At 41.0% G+C, this 22972-nt stretch overlaps 1 protein-coding gene across 2 annotated transcripts in view; it reads right to left on the bottom strand.

Moving 5' to 3' along the window:
• LOC147199238 (uncharacterized) overlaps positions 1-22972 on the bottom strand; it is a 96558-nt gene that overhangs the window by 53231 nt on the left and 20355 nt on the right. The window contains exons 12-16 of one of the 2 annotated variants that reach the window (XM_086122707.1): positions 17767-17811; positions 16227-16262; positions 14506-14535; positions 14352-14378; positions 13946-13999 (exon numbers count right to left, since the gene is read on the bottom strand). In XM_086122707.1, the coding sequence (XP_085978833.1) occupies positions 13946-13999; positions 14352-14378; positions 14506-14535; positions 16227-16262; positions 17767-17811 (192 nt within the window). The remainder of the gene's footprint in view (positions 1-13945; positions 14000-14351; positions 14379-14505; positions 14536-16226; positions 16263-17766; positions 17812-22972) is intronic. The other variant, XM_086122708.1, reaches the window with a different exon arrangement.

The raw sequence follows: 22972 nt of genomic DNA, 5'->3' as shown, positions 1-22972 counted from the left end.
TAAAGCACTCCACGTTAAGTGCCGATTAAAGAGGTGGGAGTAAAACTGTATTTGAGATGTGATACAAAGAAGCTGCAACCGTCAGCAAAGATGCCTGCATTTTTTGGGGAGGAACTCGTCTTTAATCCACATGAATCCCAAGACCTCTGCTAGCTTCTGCTCTGCAACAACTTGTTAAGCATACAAGACAACAGCAGACATGAAGCCCAGTTTGGGATGGCATGCCCCAAAATGACAGCAAAGGCAACAACAACAGCAACACGGAGGAGGCGCTCCTTTAGGATGATTCTATTATCCTTATCCCAAATGTCACCAGATTCTCTGAGACATTCCATGTCTGACTGCTCATGCTTGCCAGAATCACCTCTGCGGTGTAAAACGGAGAAGGCAGAACGTGTTGCGTTTTTGGCAATAAAGCAAATCTACCGTGGAAATAAGAGGTAATCCACCTGGCGAGCGCCCCTGTTGACTGGGGTCACGAGATAAGGCCTTTTGAAATGACCGAAACAGGATTCAGCTCAAACCGGGCGCACTTAATCTCACAGAGTACAGATATCACTTAGGCTGTTATGTCATACGACAAGGTCATTCACCATCCCCAATTACTGTAGTAGGTTATCTTTTTTAACGACATTAGTTTTGTCTGTTGGCAGGCGTGCCCACAAACACAAGGCTGATTTTCACAGGATTTAATGGCGCGGGTCAGAGGACATTGTCACACCCAAAGGCAGCTCTGTAGTCACATTGGCATAACTGAGCACGCTGTGCAATGCTGAGGTATGGAATTATCCTCAAAAGGGACAGTGCTGAGCAAATGTTTTAGCGCAGCACCGAATGTAAGGTTGCCTGAAACGAACAGCATTGGTGATTACGATACATTTTTTTAAATGTTGCTGCAGCACTTCATAGTGACACCAGTATTGTAGAAGCTCTTTAACTGAAATGACATGTTTAACGCTGTGTAAGTGCTTGTGAAAGAATGCCGCGAGACAGCCAGATGTCTGTTGAGTGGTAAACTCTTGAAGGACCATTTAGCTTATATGTTACAATGGGAATTTATTGTCTCTGGCTCGCATGTCCTTCCATTCTTAGTCCCTCTTCATAATGCAGGTTTTCATCATCCTCACATGGACCAAGCAGCCTGACCAGTTGAGGGGAATGAACTATTAGAGCGGAGCTCATCCTTTGCAGATATAAGGTGCCATACTCACTTGCAAATTCGATATTAGATAGATTTGGGCTTGAAATAAGTTCCTCTGACATATATCACAAACCATCAGTCCCAAATTAGACCGAACCCTGTATCCGTCTACTAGATCCTGACCTTTCCATGCAGCCTGGTTGCTAGTCCAAACATCGAGCGTCAATGCTCTTGGCAGCAAAAATCTTTGCTTTTCATTTCCTCTGCTTGTCTCCTGTGTGACAACCAAGTTTAATGTCCCGGAGGCTAAACTTTCTGACATTAGCGAGCCAAGTTGATTTGCTCCAATGTTATGAAGCTCATAGGAGAGCTGACCTTTTCTTGACTGAAAGACTCATATGACACTCACACTCTTTCTGCCTGAGCAGAGAACATGTCTGCCTCTGGGGACATGTACTGCACAGGAGTTCACTGGATATTCGTCGTCAGCTGCAGCTGTATTTGCTTGGTAAACAAATGTACACAAAACAGCGAACATGTCCTAATATCCTCAAGATAATTGAAAATTCACAAAACAAGCCGTATATTTCATTGTGCTCTAAACTAATAAATACCTTGTCAAGTTATCTGCACACTAAAAAGGAATATTGCAGTATTTTTCCATCCAGGATTTTTCTTCTGTCAAGTACCACCTGCTAATGGAATAATTTGACACCAGTGGACGTGCTAACCAGGCGGCCTTCAACACACATTCAACAGACCGTGCGTTTGAGCATTCATTGGGCCACCGTGAGCAACATCACACATGCACACGGCCGCCAAACCAATATCGATGGCCGACAACGTTCAACTTTCACCTCATGTAGATGCAGTGATAAAACACTTTTATCTCGATCTAAAACAAACCATAATCGTCAGTGTTTTCCGTTAAGCAGAAACATATCCAAGGCTTCCAAAACACACGTTATAAGATCCACTTACTCTGCAGGCTGATAACACATAAAAAATATATTCCGTGAATTTACACGTTTGCAGCTCAACGTGTCAGACTCACTATTTTTCACTGTCATTGGCCTGCGGTTCTGTGAAATTTATACCACTCGCAATTCGTCTTGGAAATGTCAGAAAAGCACAATCCAGAGAGCATCGCTTTACTTGCTCCTCATTATGGTCGCAATTAGAGAGAGATGCTGCCGACTTTTGACTGCCCATGCTGGATGCCATCTCAGGACACTGCACATGCTGAGGAAAGAGCCCGGGCACTGGAGCTTGCAGAGATCCCTTGCACTTTGTAACAGCGTCAATAAAATAGGATTTGTTCCAGTTGTTTACTGAGGGTTAAGAGGAGAGGATGGGGCAGGAAGAGAACGGCAAAGCCGACAGCTGCCTGGCAGGGGCTCAAATGCAGCTTAGCATTTTACCATTCTGACTGGCACACAATGCTCCCCTTTAACTCCCAGCCATCTAAATATTCAGAGTGGTATAAAGAGATGGCTGACACCGCAGCCGACGCAAGACACATCTCAGTTGGTCGAGATTGCACATATAGTCTCCTGGTTGAAGTTTTCCATGAAGGCGTTTTGCTCCCTGAGATTCAGTCATGCACCCCTTGTTCATGTGCCACTAGATGGCAAACTAGCTTCACCGCAAAGCCATCCAGAGAGCTTGTAAGCTCTCTTTTAAAGAGGATGGATGGCTCAATGCATGAATGTATGATGCATGTTGGGTAACATCACTAATTAGGCAATGTGGCAATTAGACTCTGAATACCGTACAGTAAAGGAAATTGGTTAGAAGAGGGCTGAACAACAATGCGTGTAGATGAGGGGAAATAATCGGGAGAAAACACCAACAATTGTTATTGTGTACACTCACACACAAAAGGGACACAGGTGGGCATATAAAAGAGCCGCCTTCATTGGGCAAAATATATTACTGAGCATCTTGAGAAAATTTCCAAGCTCTTGCCACCAACGCACAGCAGGCAAACACCAAACAGAGCCGTAGGCAAACAGGAAATGCAGACGGTGGATGTCTAGAGGAACAAAGCCAATGCGGTCCCATGGGTGTCTACTTTACAACAGTCACATATTCCGTGATGAGGTTTAAGAGCTCATTGCCTTTAACAACTGCTAAGGAGAGGAAAGAGGCGGTGACGATAGTACGTGAATTAGCATTTTTAGGCGGTGAAGATGTCAAATCTACATTAAACTATGAATCAGATGAATGTCTTTGCAGTGGTTCAATGCAAGCTGTTTCTGGTTGCCTGTTCGACTTCAGAATGTTCTCAGCCCCTCATGGACACCGTTATTTGTCGTGGCGAGAAAACATTTCACAGTCTCATCTGGACGTTTGGCTGCATTATTCATCCACATTGCTCCCTTACTATGTTTACTTAGTGTGGCGGGTGTTTCATTTATGCACCCTCCAATAAGTGAAGAGGACAGGCTCAAAGATCTACTTTGAATAAACCCTGGTTCAGTTCACCAACCAAATATTTGAAGTCAGAGAAAATGCACCGTGCAAAGATCCATCGGGTACACTGTAGCTAATCGTATGCTTCATATCACACACCATGCATAACAGATTGCACTAAGGTCGTCCCATCTGTATAATACCAGGCCAGGGCAAACACTGCTTCTGAGCCTGCTATTAGAGTGGACGCAGATGAATGTGCCTAAATTGGTCACGGGCAGGATGAGAGGAAGAAAGATCAGAATAGGATAGAAAAGCTGTAAGAGTCAACCTCCCACTACCACGCCTCTATGTGTTCTGCAGTGTGCTGGGCTGCATCGCATCGTCTCCCCAAACAGCCTCAAAAGCCTCGCCCGCCCCCACCCTCAACCACCCTGCACTCTTAGCTCGCTGTGCCCTCACTTCGCCTTTTGGCCGAGGCAACAGTTTGCATAAACAGAGCTTACCGAGGGGCATGCATCAATCCGTGCCTCCTGCATCCGAAATGCCCTTTTGAAAGTATTTACATTCTCAGCATTTCCTTACCTTCACCTTAAAAGTGACCCAAAATGCCACCAGAGCATCTTTGCATGGCTCGACAGTTTGGAGCCAGAGAAAGCTCATTGTTAGGATGACTGCTGCTATGGTGTGAAGCACGAACCTGGAAGAGTCACAGGGGCCACTGGGCCTCTGCCCGGTGACATATCGGCTAGGTTTAGAACCGCGTGCCGCATGACACTCAATGCGTCACGACAATTGTCAAATTCTGATGACCACTTCTGAAGTTCCTTCTAGGACAATTTAGATTTTAATGTTCTGAGATTTCCTGTGTTAAAATTGTGGAGCTGCAGTGACAAAAGGGTTTGCAACAACTCAATTACTCAATAACTATCCTTCACGAATCGTACAATTCATGTCTGATTTGAAGATGAGCAAAAACTCACATGTTCAGAAGAACTATTTAACCATGAATGTGAAACATCATAACAATGTTCAAATTGCTTTGTAAGGTTTGTTGAAATTGCAGTTCAATTGCTGCATGCACATATGGAACATAATTGACAGGAGGGCATTATCTAATTACACATGTGCAGATCCTCAATCAGTCTGTGTGAACATTTCAAAATATTAAATCAACACAATCAAGGCACAGTAATTTGGTTGTAAAACGATATATTCATGTTTCTGGTACTACACCTGCCTGACAAGATGTGCTTCTAAAATGGTCTCATGAAATTATTGACAATTGAACACTTTAGTAAAACATTTGACCTGGTATAGCTCAGCATCTAATCACATCGTCCATCCACCATCTTAAGGAAGCTAAGCCCAAGATGTCAAATCTCAATATTCATACTATGCTAATATTACGGGATCACACTGATAGTTCAAAATTCAAAACAAAATCCAAATAATACATGCACATCAACGCCTTGTTCGGCTCTCATTTTGACATTAGGCCTCATAGTGCGTTGACTATAATGCATATTATCGTTGTGGCGGCTGGCTTAACTTTGACTTTTAGTCTCGAGCTGGTGTGACCGCAGTTAATTTTGTCATTGTTTACTGTTCTCACAAACAAGAACACAACACCATCCTGAAATCACTAACAAATGTAATATGATAACAAAAAAATGCTCATTACTCACACTGTCATTGATAAAACATTTTAAAATGTACAAAAGTGCCATCATGCTGCTGTTAAAGGCTGGTGGCTAGCAGTTGGCTGCTAAAGGTGATTACCTGTTCGGCTCGGGACGATCGGTGGACTACTTTTCAAAGGCAGTTTAATAGACGAAAAGGAATCTTCACACTTACCTTTGATGCTGACAGCATGACACAGTTGCCGTTCCTACCGATTCATTTTTAACAAACCAGGCTTACTCAAATATGCTGTATTAGAGGGTTATAAAGCACTACTGTAGTTGTGACGTCATTTGTGGTCTTCGACAGAACACAATTTCACCCAACTTGGCGGCCCCATGATATTGATGAATTATTCTATTTCATCGTTATTCCACATGTTTTAAGCATATACCACGTATTCTTGGAAAAAATCAAAAAGGTGGACGTTAGTTCCCCTTTAATCATAAAATATGCTTCCATGCACAAAAACACTCATCCTCATTAGAATCATTGGTGAACATGAGCCTATCCCATCAGATTTTGGTGCACCTGGAACTGGTCGCCAGTCCATTGCATGGCACAGTAAAACTTTGGTGTGATTTGGTCAAAGTAATTTAAAAGTACAGTCTGAGGTGGAATAACTCAATATTTAAAGCAATGTTAAAACTTTAACTATTCAAGTCATTGTTGGATCCTTTATGTCTGGTGGCGCTCCAATGTCGGGGAGTGTCTCCAGGTCTCAAAAATACAGTGTGAATGACAGCCGTGAAGCGGACGACAAGAGCAAAGCTGCCCAATTCTCATCGGATGTGTTCACATATATTACCTTTTCTGAACACCCCTTTCTTCTCACACGTGCTCAAACACACTACAATAGGTGGAGAACAATGTGCAATCAGAGTGGTCCTTTCCATGTCTCTGACCCGTCGAATTCGCTCCGGTAATTAATGGGCCAATTAATGTGTGTTTATTCTGGACAACCGCAGATGTAGTTGTACTGTGCCTCTCTGGGAACATCGAGGAGTCAGACAGATAAATCAAAGCGAGGTGCATCTGTCCTTGTGAGTGCCAACCGTTTCCCCCGTAACCTTCCTCTTCCCCAACGGCCCGAATGTGAGACTGTCTCACAGCCAATCAGGTCAAAGCTTGGTTTCACCCCCACCCCCTCCCAATGTACTTGACATTGGCAAGATTAATTGCCTTGTGCACTGGGCAAATGTGTTCCCTCCTAGTGTAATACAGGTGTCAGAAATGTGACTCTCTGGATTTCCTCAATATGAAATTCAGGGGGATAAGAATAACCTGTTCCATTTTGTCCAACAAAGGGTTCACGAAGCCTCATTCACCCCCACCCACCACCTCCCTTGTAAACTCTCACAGGCTGTAAATCTTGCCATAAAGTCTCAGCTGTGAGCCCCACTGACCTGTAATTTTTTTCTCTGTGTGTTACTATGTCATTGAGCTTCAACGGCCCGCGTCCAAACTGTAACTAAACATGCACTGTACATCACACTGACATATTTAAAATACAGCTGCAAGGGCACAGACAATTGATATGATCATCAACTCCAATGATTTAGATGATGTTTTTAAATCTTTTTTTTTCTTTTAAAACATCAAAGGGATTTTGATGGTACACTTGATTGTTATAATGTGAATTGTGAGTACATCATTAGCATTGTGATCTTGCTCACCTACTTAAATGGTCAGTGATGGACCTGGCAAGACACCTCTTGCGTGTTAGCTAGATCAACAGTGCTACCATAACGACCATATTATCCTCCTGCCTCAATTTTCAACGTGAATCCAGCACTGAAGGTTAGTGAGAGTTGTAGTCAGATGACCTTACAATACAATACATGCTGATTTATATAGCACTTTCACAACAGCGACAGCTGTAACAAAGCGCTTAACAAAACAGTTAACATAAAGTAAAACCTTGATAGAATATACCTTCCAACAGAGTTTTGGAAATGTTATGACAATTAGGCAGAACAGGAACTAGCACAGCTGCATTAAAACAAGTGATGTAATTTACGGCGATGCCCAAATCAGTTGCAGCCTCCCATGGAGAGTGTCTGGCAGGAAGGTTGGTGTTCTCACCAGGGACTCGTTACCTAATAATCTGGCCCTGCAGGTGTTCCCGCAGAGGTCAACAATCTGTAAGAGTCGCATCGCAGCTCAGCGTCTGCCTTCAGGAAACCACTTTGATGGGCTCCATTGCCCTCAGATCAAACTACAACTTTGCCACTATCTGTGACACGAGACAGTGCCTACTTTGTCATATACTGGCCAAGTTCATCAGCTGTTAATTACACATTTTATCCAATCACATCAATACATTTGCTTGAAGGTCTGTTTAAAAGTGATTCATCTGGGAGGAGCATACTTGACATGAGAAAATCCTTCTGCCATCCAATCGAAAAAGAAGATGTGCCCATAAGATAGGCTGTTTGTTTATAGTTCACCCTGATGAACTTCTTTTTATATTTGTTTGACAAATACGAGTGTAAAACGAGATGGATGAAGCATATATGTAACACAAATCACCTTGCCATAAAACCATCATTTGTGTCGGGAGTGTTTTTATTGCTTCTACATCTGAAAAGTAACATAAGTTCACTTAAAAACATCCCCATAGTTATACAGTGTGACAGTTTGACTCAGGAATGGATTCACTCTTTTTATAAATACAAATACAAACAAACCAGAGTTACCATAATGCATAGGTGTCAAACTCAGGTCCTGAAGGGCCGCTGTCCTGCAGGTTTTCCAAGTCTCCCTGTTGCAACACACCTGATTCAAATGATCAGATCATCAGCAAGCTCTGCGGAAGCCTGACATTGAATCTGTTCATTTGAATCAGGTGTGTTACAACCGGGAGATTTGGAAAACATGCAGGACAGCGGCCCTTCAGGACCTGAGTTTGACACCTATGCCATAGTGGTTCTAATGGTAATGATTCTGTTTTTGTTGAGATTTGGGTTTGTTTCCTCATGCACCTTTTTTGCCTTCCTCGTTAGGTTGTATTTCCACCTGTTCTTTTCATCCAGGTGCCTTGCTTCAACCAATCAGCTCCCTCAACTCATTGTGTCTTGTCCAGGTGTTCTTTGCTGGCTCGTCAGTTGGCTTGTATTTCGTTCCCTGGCTTTTGTCAGTCTTTGTCGGATTGCTGCTGTTGTCGCATTTTGTTTTACTGTCATGGTTGTTTGTTACTTTGGTTAATTAGGATTTTTCAGGACTTTGTATTTTGTATTTAGTTTTTCCAGTGTATGCCTGCAAGTGTTTTTTTTTTTTCATACATTTTGTTCGGTACTCCCTGGTTCGCCTGCTTTTTTTGGGTCCACGAGCATCACGTTGACATGACTAATAGAATTAGGTGAATACAACCGAAGCTCAACAGGCAACAAAGCAGAAAAAGCATTCACAAAATGTAGTGTAACTCATGACTGAATATCTTGTTAAATCACCTTTTATCAGCAATAACCTCACATATACTGCAAACCTACTGTGCCGAATCTCATCATACTGAATCTCAAAAAGCTATTGAACAATGCACAAATTGCTTTTGAGGGAAGAGAAAACACTTTGGACGGTTGGCAAGAAAATGATAGAAGTGAAAGATTACACACTCTGGTTGTTCCTGTGCTGGTATAAAAAAAGAAACATTTGGATAGAGGATCAGTGTCAAGAAGAGAAACAACCTTTGACATGTGTCGACACAAGGTCACAGACAGGAAATGTAGGAAAAGAAAATATAAGGGTTTCGCAGACAGCTGTCTCAGGTTTTCAGCAAGTGGGAGAGATGGGAAAAGTAAACATAACTATCACTTCCCAATGACGGCTCTTACCGCTCCCTTCTTGGAGAAGTCCGGCAAACCAAACGCAGACGAAACAGATCTCTTAACTTCTTTTTGACAGATTATATACACATTTTAAAATGCTCCGGCAGCTGTTGTGGAAGGAAGTTTAGATTTTTGGAAATGAAACTGATATGATCGCTAAACAACAAAAATGTGCATGAGATCTCAAAGTGGTGACAGCTTTTGAATGTGCACAAATGTAAATGCTGCATGTCATTTCACGGATTGGGCTTGGAGCACACACATGAGTAAGCAGCCTTATACAACAGCATCAGGATGTGAATGCGCAGAAAATAAAGTGTAGTGTAGACTAAAATTCAAAATGACTGGTTTTACACCTGAGAGAGAACACAAAGAGAGCAATTTCAAACTTTTGATCAAGAGTACTTTCTACAATGCAATCAATAGGGAAAATGTGTCAATGGTTTTTTTTTTGGTTATGATTAGCATCTCTTAAAACGTGAGCCCTGCATCTCATCCTCCCATAGACCTGACAGAGGTTTGCTGGACAGTGTAAATGAATGAGTAAGAGGTTAACCACTGTATACTTCATTGGGGGACATCTATTGATAGAGTGGGTTGCGGTGCTCTGTTTCCTCTAGGGCTCTTTCGAGTTTCATCATTTTTCTACCGCTTTCCAAAATGCAGTGTCTCATTAGAACTCAAAGTACAATACGAACTGTCCACAAGTGGAACTTTTCCAAGAGACAAGACACCAAAATATATGGATGTAGTCAATTTGCTCTGCTCTGATCCAACGTCATTGACTGGATGGTTACCGTACATTCATTCATTCAAGCTTTATTCAGTGTTAAGTATGGATTAAAAATCCCAAATCCATCCATGAAATAAGAGATTTCTTTGGAGGTTTTTTTTTTAGCAAGTCGCAGGAGCCGGCCTCTCCTAGAGATGTGAATACAATATGACTGAACCACCACTATTCTGTGCCAACTAACAAACAGTTGTTAGGAAACCTGTGAATGAAGTTTGACATTCTTGAATATTTTGCCTTAAGCAAGCGCATGCAACAACCAAGCACAGCTTGTCAGTCGAGTTTGGTGCCAAGAATATTCTGCTGCCATACGTTTCCAAATCGTTCTACGATAAAATGTCACCTCAGGAGTGTATGCAAACACGACTCTCTCAAAGCAGTGTTGAAAAATATGTGCCAATGCCACAGAAATTATGCCAATATATTTTTGTTTTTGTGTACAAGGCATTTTTGCAACATTTATTTTAGAAAGATTTTAGTCCCCAGAAATGCCATTACGAGCCATTATTACTCTTTTGTAACTAGTAAGATGGGTGAAGAAAATTCCTCAAAATGGCAACAATAATGGCAAATCTGTGCATGTGAATTATATTGTGGGAGGGGGGAATCAACAGAATATTACCCTTTTTTTATACTTCTGATGCATTCTCATGCCTTTATTTTTTTTTAAATAAATGAATGAAAAGAAGAATACTTAAACATTTTGAATGTTGTATTTGCTTATTTAAAACGAGCCCTTTCTATATTTGTCTACAATCAATTTATGAAAGCAGAAGCACCGGCTTTACCATTTACAGTGAAAGCTCTTTACTCTGGCTAGAGTTTTCCAAAATGTTAGATTTTAGTGAACCTAAAACACAGTTTGCCCATGAGTGAAAGGTTGAAAAGCAATTAAAAAAAGGCCAGTACAGTATACAGTATTTGTGGTCATGGCTTTGACAACATTTAAGTGGACAACTCAACCGACTGACCAGTTCTGAAGGCAATTTTCACACGTCGTGTTAAAAGGTCACAATTACTATTTTTGTTTGTTTCTAGTGTGAGATTATTTTTTTACCACACATCTTTTTTCCTCACCTGCCTGTCAACCTTACATTTGTCGGCACAGCATGCTCAATGAGCACCCTTTTACTTTGTGTCATTCTGTACCCTGACTCAAACCATACTGAACATTTTGTGATGGCAATCCAGAACTACACAGACCATCTTGGCTCCCAATCTTGAGCTGTTTTGCTCCACGCACTGCCAAAGTTCTTCTTATTTGCTGTTATTATCTGCCCCTTCCTTTCAATATAGTTAAAAAAAAACTAAGCTGCATCATCATTAGTGGCAGTGTGCAATGTGGGTGCTACTATATATTCTCATAAATTTCTAGGCAATTGGGGATGCCCTTACCTCTACCTTGACCAAAGTGGTCATCCATCATGATAATAAGATAAAATCCAGATTCTGTGTTCGACTTTGGATGACTATCCTTGCTGGAGAGTATACACTTCCTTAAACCTCAAATTATGGGAGAAGGGGGACAGAGGCAGCATGTCCCCCACCACAATGTCCTCCACATCTTCTTGAAGCAACTCTTAAGTGGCTTAGAGTGGTCTTATTTCCCTCCACAATAAATTGAAGGAGACAGTATAAGAGATGGTCTGACTTGAATGTAAGGTCTTGTGAAAGCTTTCCACTGCCGGCTATTTTATGAAGGATGTGGTGTGGTCGGGTCAGCACCCGTCAAAATATTCTGCGTCATTTTGGCACGCCGATGACTCTTCGCTGAACCAATGAGTTGCAAGTGTGGGCAAGAGTCGCTAATTAGACTCTTGCTGTATCAGCTCGGCCACAAGTGATCCCCTGATAATGATACACATGCATTCTACTAAAACACGCTGTCAGGCTGCAGACACACAAGGTTGTTCGGCAAATCTATAGTCTCATATCTTTAGTCTAATCTCAACACATTAACAAGAACCGTCATCAGGAACCAGGGCTCAATAGCTCGGATAAAAATAGAGCAGGACTGTGTTATTGGCAATAAAATGGTTTCACTACTCACTATAATAATTCTTCAAAAAGTAAAATCTTGAAGTTTCTGCAAAGTGACCAATGACTGCACATTTGCATCTTGAGTCACCTATCAGGAATCCTTTTCCACCCCTCCATCATATCATCACCTCGTTGGTGGATGTTAGCGCAATCCACTGATCGTTGATCATTTTGTGAGCTGTGAAGTCCAGCGGTTTGAATGACTGTGTGTTGAGTAATTTTGAGGGAACGGTAAATTTACATTGTTACTGGATCCTATGTCCCGTGTCATTTCTGCCGTGTGGACCATTTAAAAATATATTCATGGGTGAGGGGTTTCATGAGATAATGTAAGTGAAGAATTCCTGAAAACGTGAATGTTAATTGAGAAAAAAATGGACTTTAAAGGTGCTTAAAGAAGTTGATACCAGTACCGTGGCCATCTTTTATCTGATTTCATTTAACACAAACTAGAAATATCTCTCTGTAAAAGCTATCCCATGAAGCATCCTTCAGGTGATCATGATACTTACTGTACATGCACCGTGGTGTATAATAAAATGAGCTCAGTATTTCCCATTAAAATGAATATATGAGGGAGGAAACCGCAAACTCACAAATTCAAAATTTATGAGACATTATTTTCAGCCAGGATGAGAACTAAAAATGCTGTTGCAAACGACACAGCATTTGAAAGTGACTGTTGTACTTGAAAAAAATAAAACTGTAACGGAGGCAGCATGAATCACTGTAATATGAATGCAACGTTACAATAATTGTGTTGCGACTAAACGGGAGAGAATTCATCAAGATGACTTGAAAATTTGGACCTATTAGAGTCTATTGAGAAAATATGACAAAAGGAAGAGTGCATATCCAAATCACTCTGCGTCAAGGAGTTATTTTATGTACTTCATTTGTGAAGTATTGACGAACTGCCTCAAAAAACAAAGCCAATTGTGCAGACCACAACCACTTGGTAACAACCGATTCAGTGCCCTCGTGTGTTTTGCTATTGAGAGATAACACAGCTGATGGAAACTCATACAATTTTAATGCTGTTGAAACACATTTGGGGTGAAAACAGAAGGCTGGCATTCTTGGGATACTTGCGTCCAGATGTCTCAAAGCTGACACGCCAATTAGTTTTTTTCTCAATCTGGAAACATTTGCCTGGTCTACTTCAGGCTGATGAATCCTGTTCCATATTTCTCCTTTTACTTGGAGGAAAGCCAACTGTTTAGTGCTGTTTTGTCCATTCTTCTCTAAACCAGACTATCCCTAAGGGTCTATTTTGGGAACAGCAGCAGAAGGATTCATGCCAAGGTAATGACGCTGAACACAAAAGGACGTCACCTGTCCTTGAAGGGCGCATGTCAGCTGGGATGTCAAGGAATAACAACATTCCTGTTGTCAGGAAAACATTCATCCCAGTGTGAAGTCATTATTTCATCGGACATCACCAAAATATAATTTAGATTACTTTGTATCTCCAGTGGCTTTTATAGATTTAAAATGGTGTGACACTAGCCACTTGGGTTGGCTGCACACCAATAAAATGATACCACTGTAATCCATTATACTGATGTCCTTTTTAAACTTTCATGTATCATCCATTGACAATGTTCGAAAGCACAATACCCTACATGATTTATCAAAAAATAACAACTGAAACAAAAATGTTATTTTCATCGAACAAATATAATGTAGGTCCCGATTACACAACGTCACCCTCTGAACTCTCCCAAACTAAAAATTGTCCACCAAAGCGCACCAATAGGAGTGAATCGTATAATATGTGCTGGCATTTGGCTGTGACTATCTGCTACCTCTCAAGTCTTGTAGGCTTTTCATTCATCATCATGTCGCCTGTTTGTTGCTGTCCGTTTTGTTATTGTTCTTGTGTGACCACTAGAGCTTACATGTCATTTTGTTTCCACACAAAATAAATACAACAACTCAGCTGCTGTTTGACCGTTTCGCCACACAGATCCCACCCAGCCTTCCCCCCCAAAATCTGTTCAAGCAAGAGCCCAGCCATACACCAGATGACTGTTTGTGTTTACTCACCCTTTTGCCCTCCTTGCCTGGTTCGCCTGGCTGGCCTGGCATGCCATCCAGACCCTGTATTGGAAATATACTGTATAATATAGTGTATATTGCTTTTTGGGGGGAAAGGCAATGCAGAAAGGTATTTGACACGCTAGTGAATAACTCGTGGAACTGCTCCTATGGATAGGAGCAGGAGCAGCAGGATTCTCATTAAAACAGCGTATATAATGACAAAAGAACTTTCCACCTTTTTTTTAAAAGACTTAAACGACAGCTTTGGTTTGTTCACAACTTATTTACAAATGCTTTACAGGTTCAATTTGTATGTTGAAATTAATTGCTATGTTTGATTGCCATAGGTATGTGTATGGATATTCATAGTTCACATTCCATATCATTGGATATGTGATGTTAAATCAGTTACCTTCTCTCCTTTGTCACCACGGGGGCCCTGAGGGTGAAAAAAAGATAGAAAGAAGAGAAAACGTGTTCAGACATATACAAAATGAATTCATTTATTAACATGTTCAATTAAAAATGTCATGCTTTGTTATGATCAGGAAAGAAAAGTCAATTACCTGATCTCCTTTGAGGCATTCAGTGACAGCCTAACAATCAAACAAAACAAAACAAAAAATAGTCATTGTGATTACAAAGATAATATTTTCATACACCATATCGATAAAAATATTTAGACATTTGGTTTGTACACCTACAGATGTAATCATATGAAGTGATAATGTGACCTCCATTTCAAAATGGTTCATGAAGAGGAGTGTCTTAATCCTTTTGGCTATGTCACCTTATATATACGATGAAACATTCCAAGTTGGAAAGTCTCACTAAGGCGACACAACTGGTAACACGGTATTTGGCCTTGGCCTCCATGACACGGAGAGTAGTGGGATCGTGGTAATTACAAGTCCCCAGACTGCCTAATGCCCACCTCCCGGATCGGGAAAACAGGCGTTCATCCTCAGCTGGGCCACAAAATGGACACGAGACCAAAGAGAACGTCTCACTTTTCAAAGACAAGCCAAATGAACGGTGTTGTGTTTCAATTGGCATCCAAGAGTCAAAAGCTGTTGACTTTTCTTGGAAACAGCTGCCGAAACGGACGCCCCCGCCCATGTCTTCTGAATTAGTCAGAGGCCTTGTTCAGGGTTGGAAAGTTAACAAGAAGCTTAAAGACACTTGAGGCTACAAGCTTCAGGACAGTCAGTCACAGCTCATTCATTCAACACATGTACAATGGTGAATCTGGTGAAACCTTGGAAGATTTTACACTTGCATACTCGGCATATAACTTTGCTCAAGCAATCTATCCGAGATATTTTTTTCTCGGTTTTCAGAAGTGTAAAATGGTATCTCTGAGCTGTCCATGGGGAATGCGAATGTGCAGTATACTGTATATCCAGCTTATTTCAATTTCCAGAATTTTAGAAAACATACACCACAAGTTTTTCACTTCCATCAAAACGTTCCGTCATGTTGTGAAGTTTCAACACTGCGCATAAGTAAGCCCTCAAGTAATTAGTTAGCAGTTGGCAATTTATTATGCTCACTGGCAAGGCAAAGCAAAGCAGTTTTATTTATACAGCACATTTCATACACAAAGCAACTCAATGTGCAGACTAAGAACACTAAAAATTGAGATGTGCTAACAATCTCTGGAGTGAAAGGGGGTGAAAAGTGATTTTTATTAGTCTGATAAAACAAATGATGTTGCAAGACAAAATAAAATTTTAACATGAATTGTCTGTATGTGACTGTTACAATCAAAGTGTCAATTATCAGATCACACATTGTGTATTACTTTCCAGTTGTGACAATTTTGATTGGACACGATACAGATGACTTTTTGGGCAACTATAATTGATCCCGATACCAATACTTTGTGTGATATATTTTTTTCAGCCCAATAAAACACATGACAATAACTGACAACAACTCACACATGCACTTTTTTTGTTGTATTCATTAGTGTGCATTTGGAAAATGTCCTGCCTGATGCTTTGGCGCTCTGTGTCCCCACTCACATCGGTCAGAGAGCAATCAAGGCACCTCCAGATGTTGGCACTCTGAATACCCGAATGGCACATTCCAACAACGCTGTGAGTTTCCGAACGGTTGGAATGGAGCAGAGCGTGCTTTGCTTCCGGTAATTTTCAGGTGTCATAAAATCGAATAAAAATGGAGTGGATCTACCTTTTAGCTATAACAGCCTCTGTGCATCAAAGAAGACAATTTATTTGTATAGGAAACATCATGAGATAGAAGTACAACATTGTGAACTTACAGGCAGTCCTGGAGCTCCGGGCAGACCAATATCACCCTGAGAACCAAGACAAGGGTAATTAATCAAATTTCAGTCAATGGTGAATGACATAGGTCAATAGCATATGGGACTAGTGCGTTACGAGTGAAGAAAGCTCGTTAATGGTTTTATTTTTATTTTTTATTTTTTCACTGCTATCAAACAGTAATGTCAGCTAGAATAAGACTGGAATAATAGCTCAACATATGCACAAAAGAAAAGCCCATTAACTTCTATTTACAGTGTATGGTGAAATGAAGCCTGTCAAAAAGACGTTTGCATAGTCAGATAGGACGGATTGGCTTGTGCCATTAAATGTGTCATCTTAAAACAAGTAAAGTGGTACCACAGAGGTGTGAACGCTTTGCCGCATTAAGAATGGACAGTTACGATAGCAATGTTGACATTGAGGTGGTTGTGTAAAAACACGTTTTGATAGCAGCACAGCAAAATATAATCATTATTTGCTCATCCTTTTGCCTCTCTCACTTTGTTTCCTCCTCCTACACTGTCCAACATTTCTAAGAGATCGCTCCCTTTCAATACCCGGAATAAAATTGGTTGGATCTCAAACTGAATGAAAGATACAACTGTGCTGGTAGTTTGTATCCATGTGTTATATCTGACTGAATATCACATTTGAAAAGATGCCTGCTGCGTACCATTTATGGGGTTGATCACTACTTTATGCTTTCAAATTTGCCTCTTTTTGACAGTTTGACTGGGGGAAAAAATATAAGTTTAACTCCTTCCAATTCCACATCAGCATGATAAGACACCCTGGGGACAAAGAAGCTCCGGTCCTTCTTGACTCCATGTTGGAAAAGTTCAGAACTAAATTCACTAAGAAGGTGTGATGTCATAACTCGTTTGTGACATAAGAGGAATCATCCGCCAAGCAAATAACCGATTCCAAGAAATCAAATTACTGGCAATCGGTTCTCAAAAACAACCGTTTTCGACTCCCATCCCTTAACGATACAGATTAAGTCAATATCCAACCAGGCAAGTGATACATGTCAAGCACTGACTGCGAAGATTGGACATAGTGTCTCGAGATTTAATTGGAACCGTTGGTGCCATTCCAATTCTTGCAGATTCGTTTGCATTTTTAAAATTCCAGTTCCCCAGTTTGACACCCTATCCACTGACCCAAAGGAGAATCTATGTTAATCCAACGAAGAAGTGTGTGCATCACGGATGTGCATCTGAGGGTGATAGAAAATGTGTCTTGGCTTTGGAAAAAAAAATTAAAAACATGAAGAGTGTTTCAGTGAAACATTTACAAGATTACAATCACAGATTAGATTGTGCAAAGGCAGTTGCATGATAGGTATAACTTAAGCGAGTGCCATGTCTGACGAGCGCAGAGCTCCCTCCCACTACAAGCCTCAGCTTGGAGCCAAATAGGGAACCGGAATCCTTCCAAATCAAATGGTGTCAACCTTACTCTGAAGTAAACATATTTATTCTACAGAAAATTTCCATTGTTTATGGGGCTATGGGTGGCAGAAACACTCACTTTTTGTCCCTTGGGACCAACTGGTCCTGGGTCACCTGCTGGACCCTGAGAATGAAAACATATGAGGTGTATGATTTTCACCTACATGCAACATCAGTATGTTTGAAAGTGGTTACGTTGAGAAGAAATTGTTTTTGTGTGTCAGCATTGCGATGCTTTACTCATGCATATGTAATATTAGTTATTTCTCCATCCCAAATGTAAGAAGAATGGACTTTAAACATTCAGACCGGATTAAAACCCTTTGAAACTTGAAACTCTTGATTGGTTTCACACTACGTCTTATGGCCGACACCGATAACACAGAAGTAAACAAACATTACCAGTAAGCATTATATTCACTTTGGTTTGATCTGGATTCAGTCGTTCAAAAGCCAAGTTAACTCCATTTTACTTCACTCGGCTTGTTTGTCCATCTTTTACCAACATAAGGGCATGTGTACTTTCGCTGTTTTTTATTTTGCGCAATCGCGCTATTTGAATCTGGGCCAAATGAGGGAATTAAAAAAATATCACAAGTCAGTGCTGCATACTATGTGAATTATGTCACTTAATGACAACACAGGTAAGAAGATTGCACTTTGAGATACAACCGAAGTCATGACTGTTCAGGCCAGTGGATACGATGTCAAAGCATACACACGTAACCAGCAAGGAAAACCACAATCTGGTCACTTATAAAGTCTCAATCTCTGACCATTTGTGCCCGAGCAAGAACCGTTTCTATAATTGCCTTCACACATATAACCAGCGGCGTGGACTGAGTAAAGGCAAGCCTTGCGAGCATTAAATGAGAGAGAGAGGTGGGATGGGGAGCAGTTGCTGATGGATAAGCCTTGACGTGTATTGACAGGGTAAATTGTTAGCATGCCTCGTTAGGTGTGACACATTCGGGCTGGTAAATGCGAGTCTCCTAAATAAATTAGGAGAGGGGAGGAATGGGGGGGGGCGGTGAGAAGGACTGCAAAAACATTTGTAATGGTTAAATTAAGTGTCAGAGAAACTATTAATAGTAGATGATTGCATATCCTTATCACACAAGTCTGGCTCAACCAGAGATGTGACTAACTTATTCTTTCTTGCTGCAAGCCTCTTCCTAAACAGTGTCATACAAATACCAAAGGTTAGTATCCAAAAAGATGGAGAAGAATTGCCGCCAACCTGATTCGGCTGCGATGATTTTGTCATGATTTTCAAAACGTGAGTCTCTTCGCGCGCCTCCATAAAATGGCTGTGGATCAAAGGTGTTCTGGTTGTAAAACATGGGAGCCAAATTCAAGTTGACAGGCCAAGCACTTAACTGTGGCAATGTGACACACACGGGAGGAATCCTGCAGCTAATTTCTTTGTGAAGCTATAACTCGACGTGGTAGGAACGAAAGAGTATTGGGGATCAAGGCTGAATTTGATAACAAGCACGTAAACAACTCTAGCCTTAGTCAATTACAGAAAGGAATTAGATTAATCGGAATACGCCACCCTTTCTGTAATGAGCAGCCCAGCTCTCATTATTGTACTGAGAAGGTCTGGTAATATGAACACGGTGTCTTGTTATTGGTATTCTTTAACAGTCATTTTGTTGTTTGGACAAAAAACACTTTGGGGACTGACAGTAATTCCCAAACATAGATCTGCGGGCTGAAAACAAATTAAAACCATTGACTCCAATGATTTTTACATACTCACATCCAGCTATAAAGAAATAAAAAGTTGCTTACACGGTATCATAAGAACAACATTTAATCAATTATTAAAGCTACAATTTGCAAACATGTAGTTATTACATAAGCTTTAGATCAGGGGTGTCAAACTCAGTTTTGTCGCGGGCCAGATTTTAATGACAGTTTCCCTTGGAGGGCCGTTTTGACTGAAACCATATCAAGAAGTCAAGAATAACGTTTTTTCACCTATTGTTAAAGTTACTGTAATGAGGAGTTTGGTAACAAGAAGGTGCTTCCAGTATCACTTTTATTTATTACAAATGAGAGTTTGAAATGTAGGTAGAGATTTTAGCAAGCATCATGAAAGTTGGCATCTTTGATTTGGTTTTGCGGGCCACATAAAATGATGTGGTGGGCCAGCTCTGGCCCCCGGGCCTTGAGTTTGATCATTTGAAGCAGGTGTGTTAGAGGAGGGAGACATCTAAAATTGGCTGGATAAGGCCTCCCGAGGACCCGGACACGGGCAGCCCTGCTTTAGCTCATCAGACACTAGACTTGCTTGAGAACAACTTCATCATTGCATTATTGGATCACCTACTTTAGTCATCTATTGGTCGTCAACCTTTATTACGCCACAAAAGGGTTTCACATAAAGACATTTTGATGGACGGGCATAGAAACAAATAAAAACAAATGATTAGCCATACAAGTCAGCATTATGCCATTGCACTGAATGTACTTATTGTAATTTGTGGTTGCCCTTATGCTTGTTTCTCTTCATTCAGCTAGTCCTTTTTTGGGATTTGTTTTTTTTTCTCTTCAAAAAAGCTCCAAAAGTTTACCTTTGCTTGGGCTCCGAGTTGAGAAGCAGTTTTGTTTACTTCATCACCTCATTTGCGAGACCGTTGAGGCATATTACGTGGGACGATTTTTGACTGTAAAAAAAATATCGGACTACCAATATTGTCTCACATTTTTGATATTGTCTAATATTGTCTTTGGGATATTTGGCCTACTCCATTTTTGAAAAGTGTTTCTATGCTTATTTTTGCCAGCTCACTGACTTTTTCCATAACACGGGTAGATTCACCGGACTTCCAAAATGAAACTTCTAAATTCGGATCATCTTTAGTATATATTTTGCTCAGTCTCTGAAGCGTGCGGCCCAGTACCACATGACCAGCTGCCCAGTACCAGTCTGTGGCGAAGTAGCTGGCTGGTCGTTGGTGGACCAGCCAAGACACAAGCCTTATTATTCGCATAAATGTTTTGGTTACGATATAGAGTTGCATGTGTTATTGTCAAGACTTGCACACAGTCAAATGACACGGAAATATTTTGTATAAGACATGATGACACAAATTCATTTGGAGCATTAATTAATTGGCTTGGCTTCTCTAGTTTCTTATATTTTGCTATATCTCTTGTGATAGATCCCAGAGTGGGTCTAATAAAGTGTCAATTAAGAGTTTTGTCTTGTTTCCCATGTCTCACTGCAAATTACTGATTGCTTGTGTAGAATAGAAACAATTTCAACATGTCCTGATAAATTGATCTTAATTAGAACCCCAGCAGAACCTATTCATGTTGTAATTTACTGAAGCTGCAAAGATGTCTGCTTAATTTACCATGTGTGCCTTTGTGATAGAAGGTACATTCATTCAAATCAAAAATGCATTGTGCTTTGTGAGTTCATTCAACGTTGTGAGTTTGGAATAATGCAGGGCTAAACAATTGTTTGGAAAAAAAACAGTTTTCCGTGTGATAGGTGACATTTATTGAACAGGCACCAGGGCATTAATTAATTTGTCATTGTTTCACAAATTTAAGAATGATCTCATATGGAAAAGCAGCAAACGAACAAACATCCATCCATCCATTCTTTCAATACATTTTTCCAACCATTAATCCTCATTCGGGTCATGGGAGTGCTGCAGCCCAACCCAACTGACTTTGTGTGAGAGGTGGGGTGTACCATTCCGATTCAAATTCACATCTATGGACAATTTAGAGCCGTCAGTGGGGCCAAGACACATTCTTTTGGTATGTGGGAGGAAGCATGTAAGCCTGGAGCCCGGTATTGAGCCCTCATTCTCGCCACTCTCCCACCGTGCAGCCCAGGTAACAAACAACCTGTATATTGTATTTAGGAATTTTGCCATTGTGAGACAAATAAATGTTTTCTTATCTTAAACTGATAACTTGAAGAGAATCCCAAATGCCATGAGAGAACTTATAATTGTTGCTTTGCTGCATGCTCACTCTCGCACAAATAGGTGTTTTTTGCTGTTTTTCTGACATTTGAACATACTAACATTTATCAAATACTGCAATTCTTACATTATCGGAATTTGATTTAAAAAAATATTTGGTATGTTTATGTGCTGATTCTAGTCCCAAATAAGGGCATATTTGATTTGGCTAGTAGTCCTGTGTCTGCTGAAGCACAGTTAATCCTTCCTTCCTCTTTCACGACTGCATACGTGTCCTGTCTCAAATGTCTTTAGGTGTGCTATTACTTGTGATATGACACAGCATTGGCCATGTACGAACAAGTACACTGTGCCAAAGTGCACCTCTTCCAGCTCAAGTCAAGCACTAAGTGAAATCTAACTGTGCACATGGATGAAGTGTTCTTTCTTTTAGTATTTTCATAGATGGGCGCAGGTAGACAAGTGCTTTTGCACCATTGCGGGAGTGAACACAGCCACCATGATGATTGGTAAATTGAAGTGACTCCTCTCAGTCCCATCCATCCATTTTCAACACCGCTTATCCTGAACAGGATCGTGTGGAGTTGCTGGAACCTATCCCAGCTCACTTTGGGCGGAAGGCAGACTACACCTTGAACTGGTCGCCAGTCAGTCACAGGGCACATTGAGAGACAAACAAGCATTAACACCCACATCCACACCATCACTGAGTGGGAACCGATCCCACACTGCCTGCAGACATCAGCGACTTCCGCTCATTCCCTTAAAATTCAATGCGGGAGATGCGCACGGTCGACATGGTGGAAGCACAACAAACTCCCAGAAACCAATGCAGGATTCCATGTGCACAGGCGCCTGCATCCAAAAATAGGGCTCCAAGTTTTCAAGCTTGATTGAGAAAAAAAAAAACTAAACAAAAAGAAGTAATGAATCAACCTTAGAATAAAAAATGTTTATTCCTCCCATTGTTACACTTGCTGTCTTTTGCATAACCTCGCTTGCATGCTCATTTTCACAGCATTGTGAGACCATCGAAGCATTTCAGGTGTACAAGGACACAAGGGACTGAGTTTGACGCTTAGTTATCTTTTGTTGCAAGCTGTGGGCTTTTGCTGTTTGTACATGATGGGATGAAGGCGAGGAGGAGGTAATGACGGGTGCTGTCTGTGTGACTGTGCTGCAGCACAAGGTCAGAACGCTATGGGGAGCTGTGTGTACACTTGCCTGCTAATTACACACACCGCTGTGTCTCGTTACTCCTGTAGCGGTACTAGCGGTGGGGCTGCAAGACAATCTGGTAACTCCCCAGCCCGGGACAACTAAAGCCACACA

The sequence above is a fragment of the Hippocampus guttulatus genome, chromosome 10 (assembly GCF_054856545.1).
Source record: "Hippocampus guttulatus isolate MCC_2025c chromosome 10, RoL_Hgut_1.0, whole genome shotgun sequence".
Lineage (NCBI taxonomy): Eukaryota > Metazoa > Chordata > Actinopteri > Syngnathiformes > Syngnathidae > Hippocampus > Hippocampus guttulatus.
The sequence above is the reverse complement of the archived record's forward strand: the minus strand, read 5'-3'. Positions and strand labels throughout refer to the sequence as shown.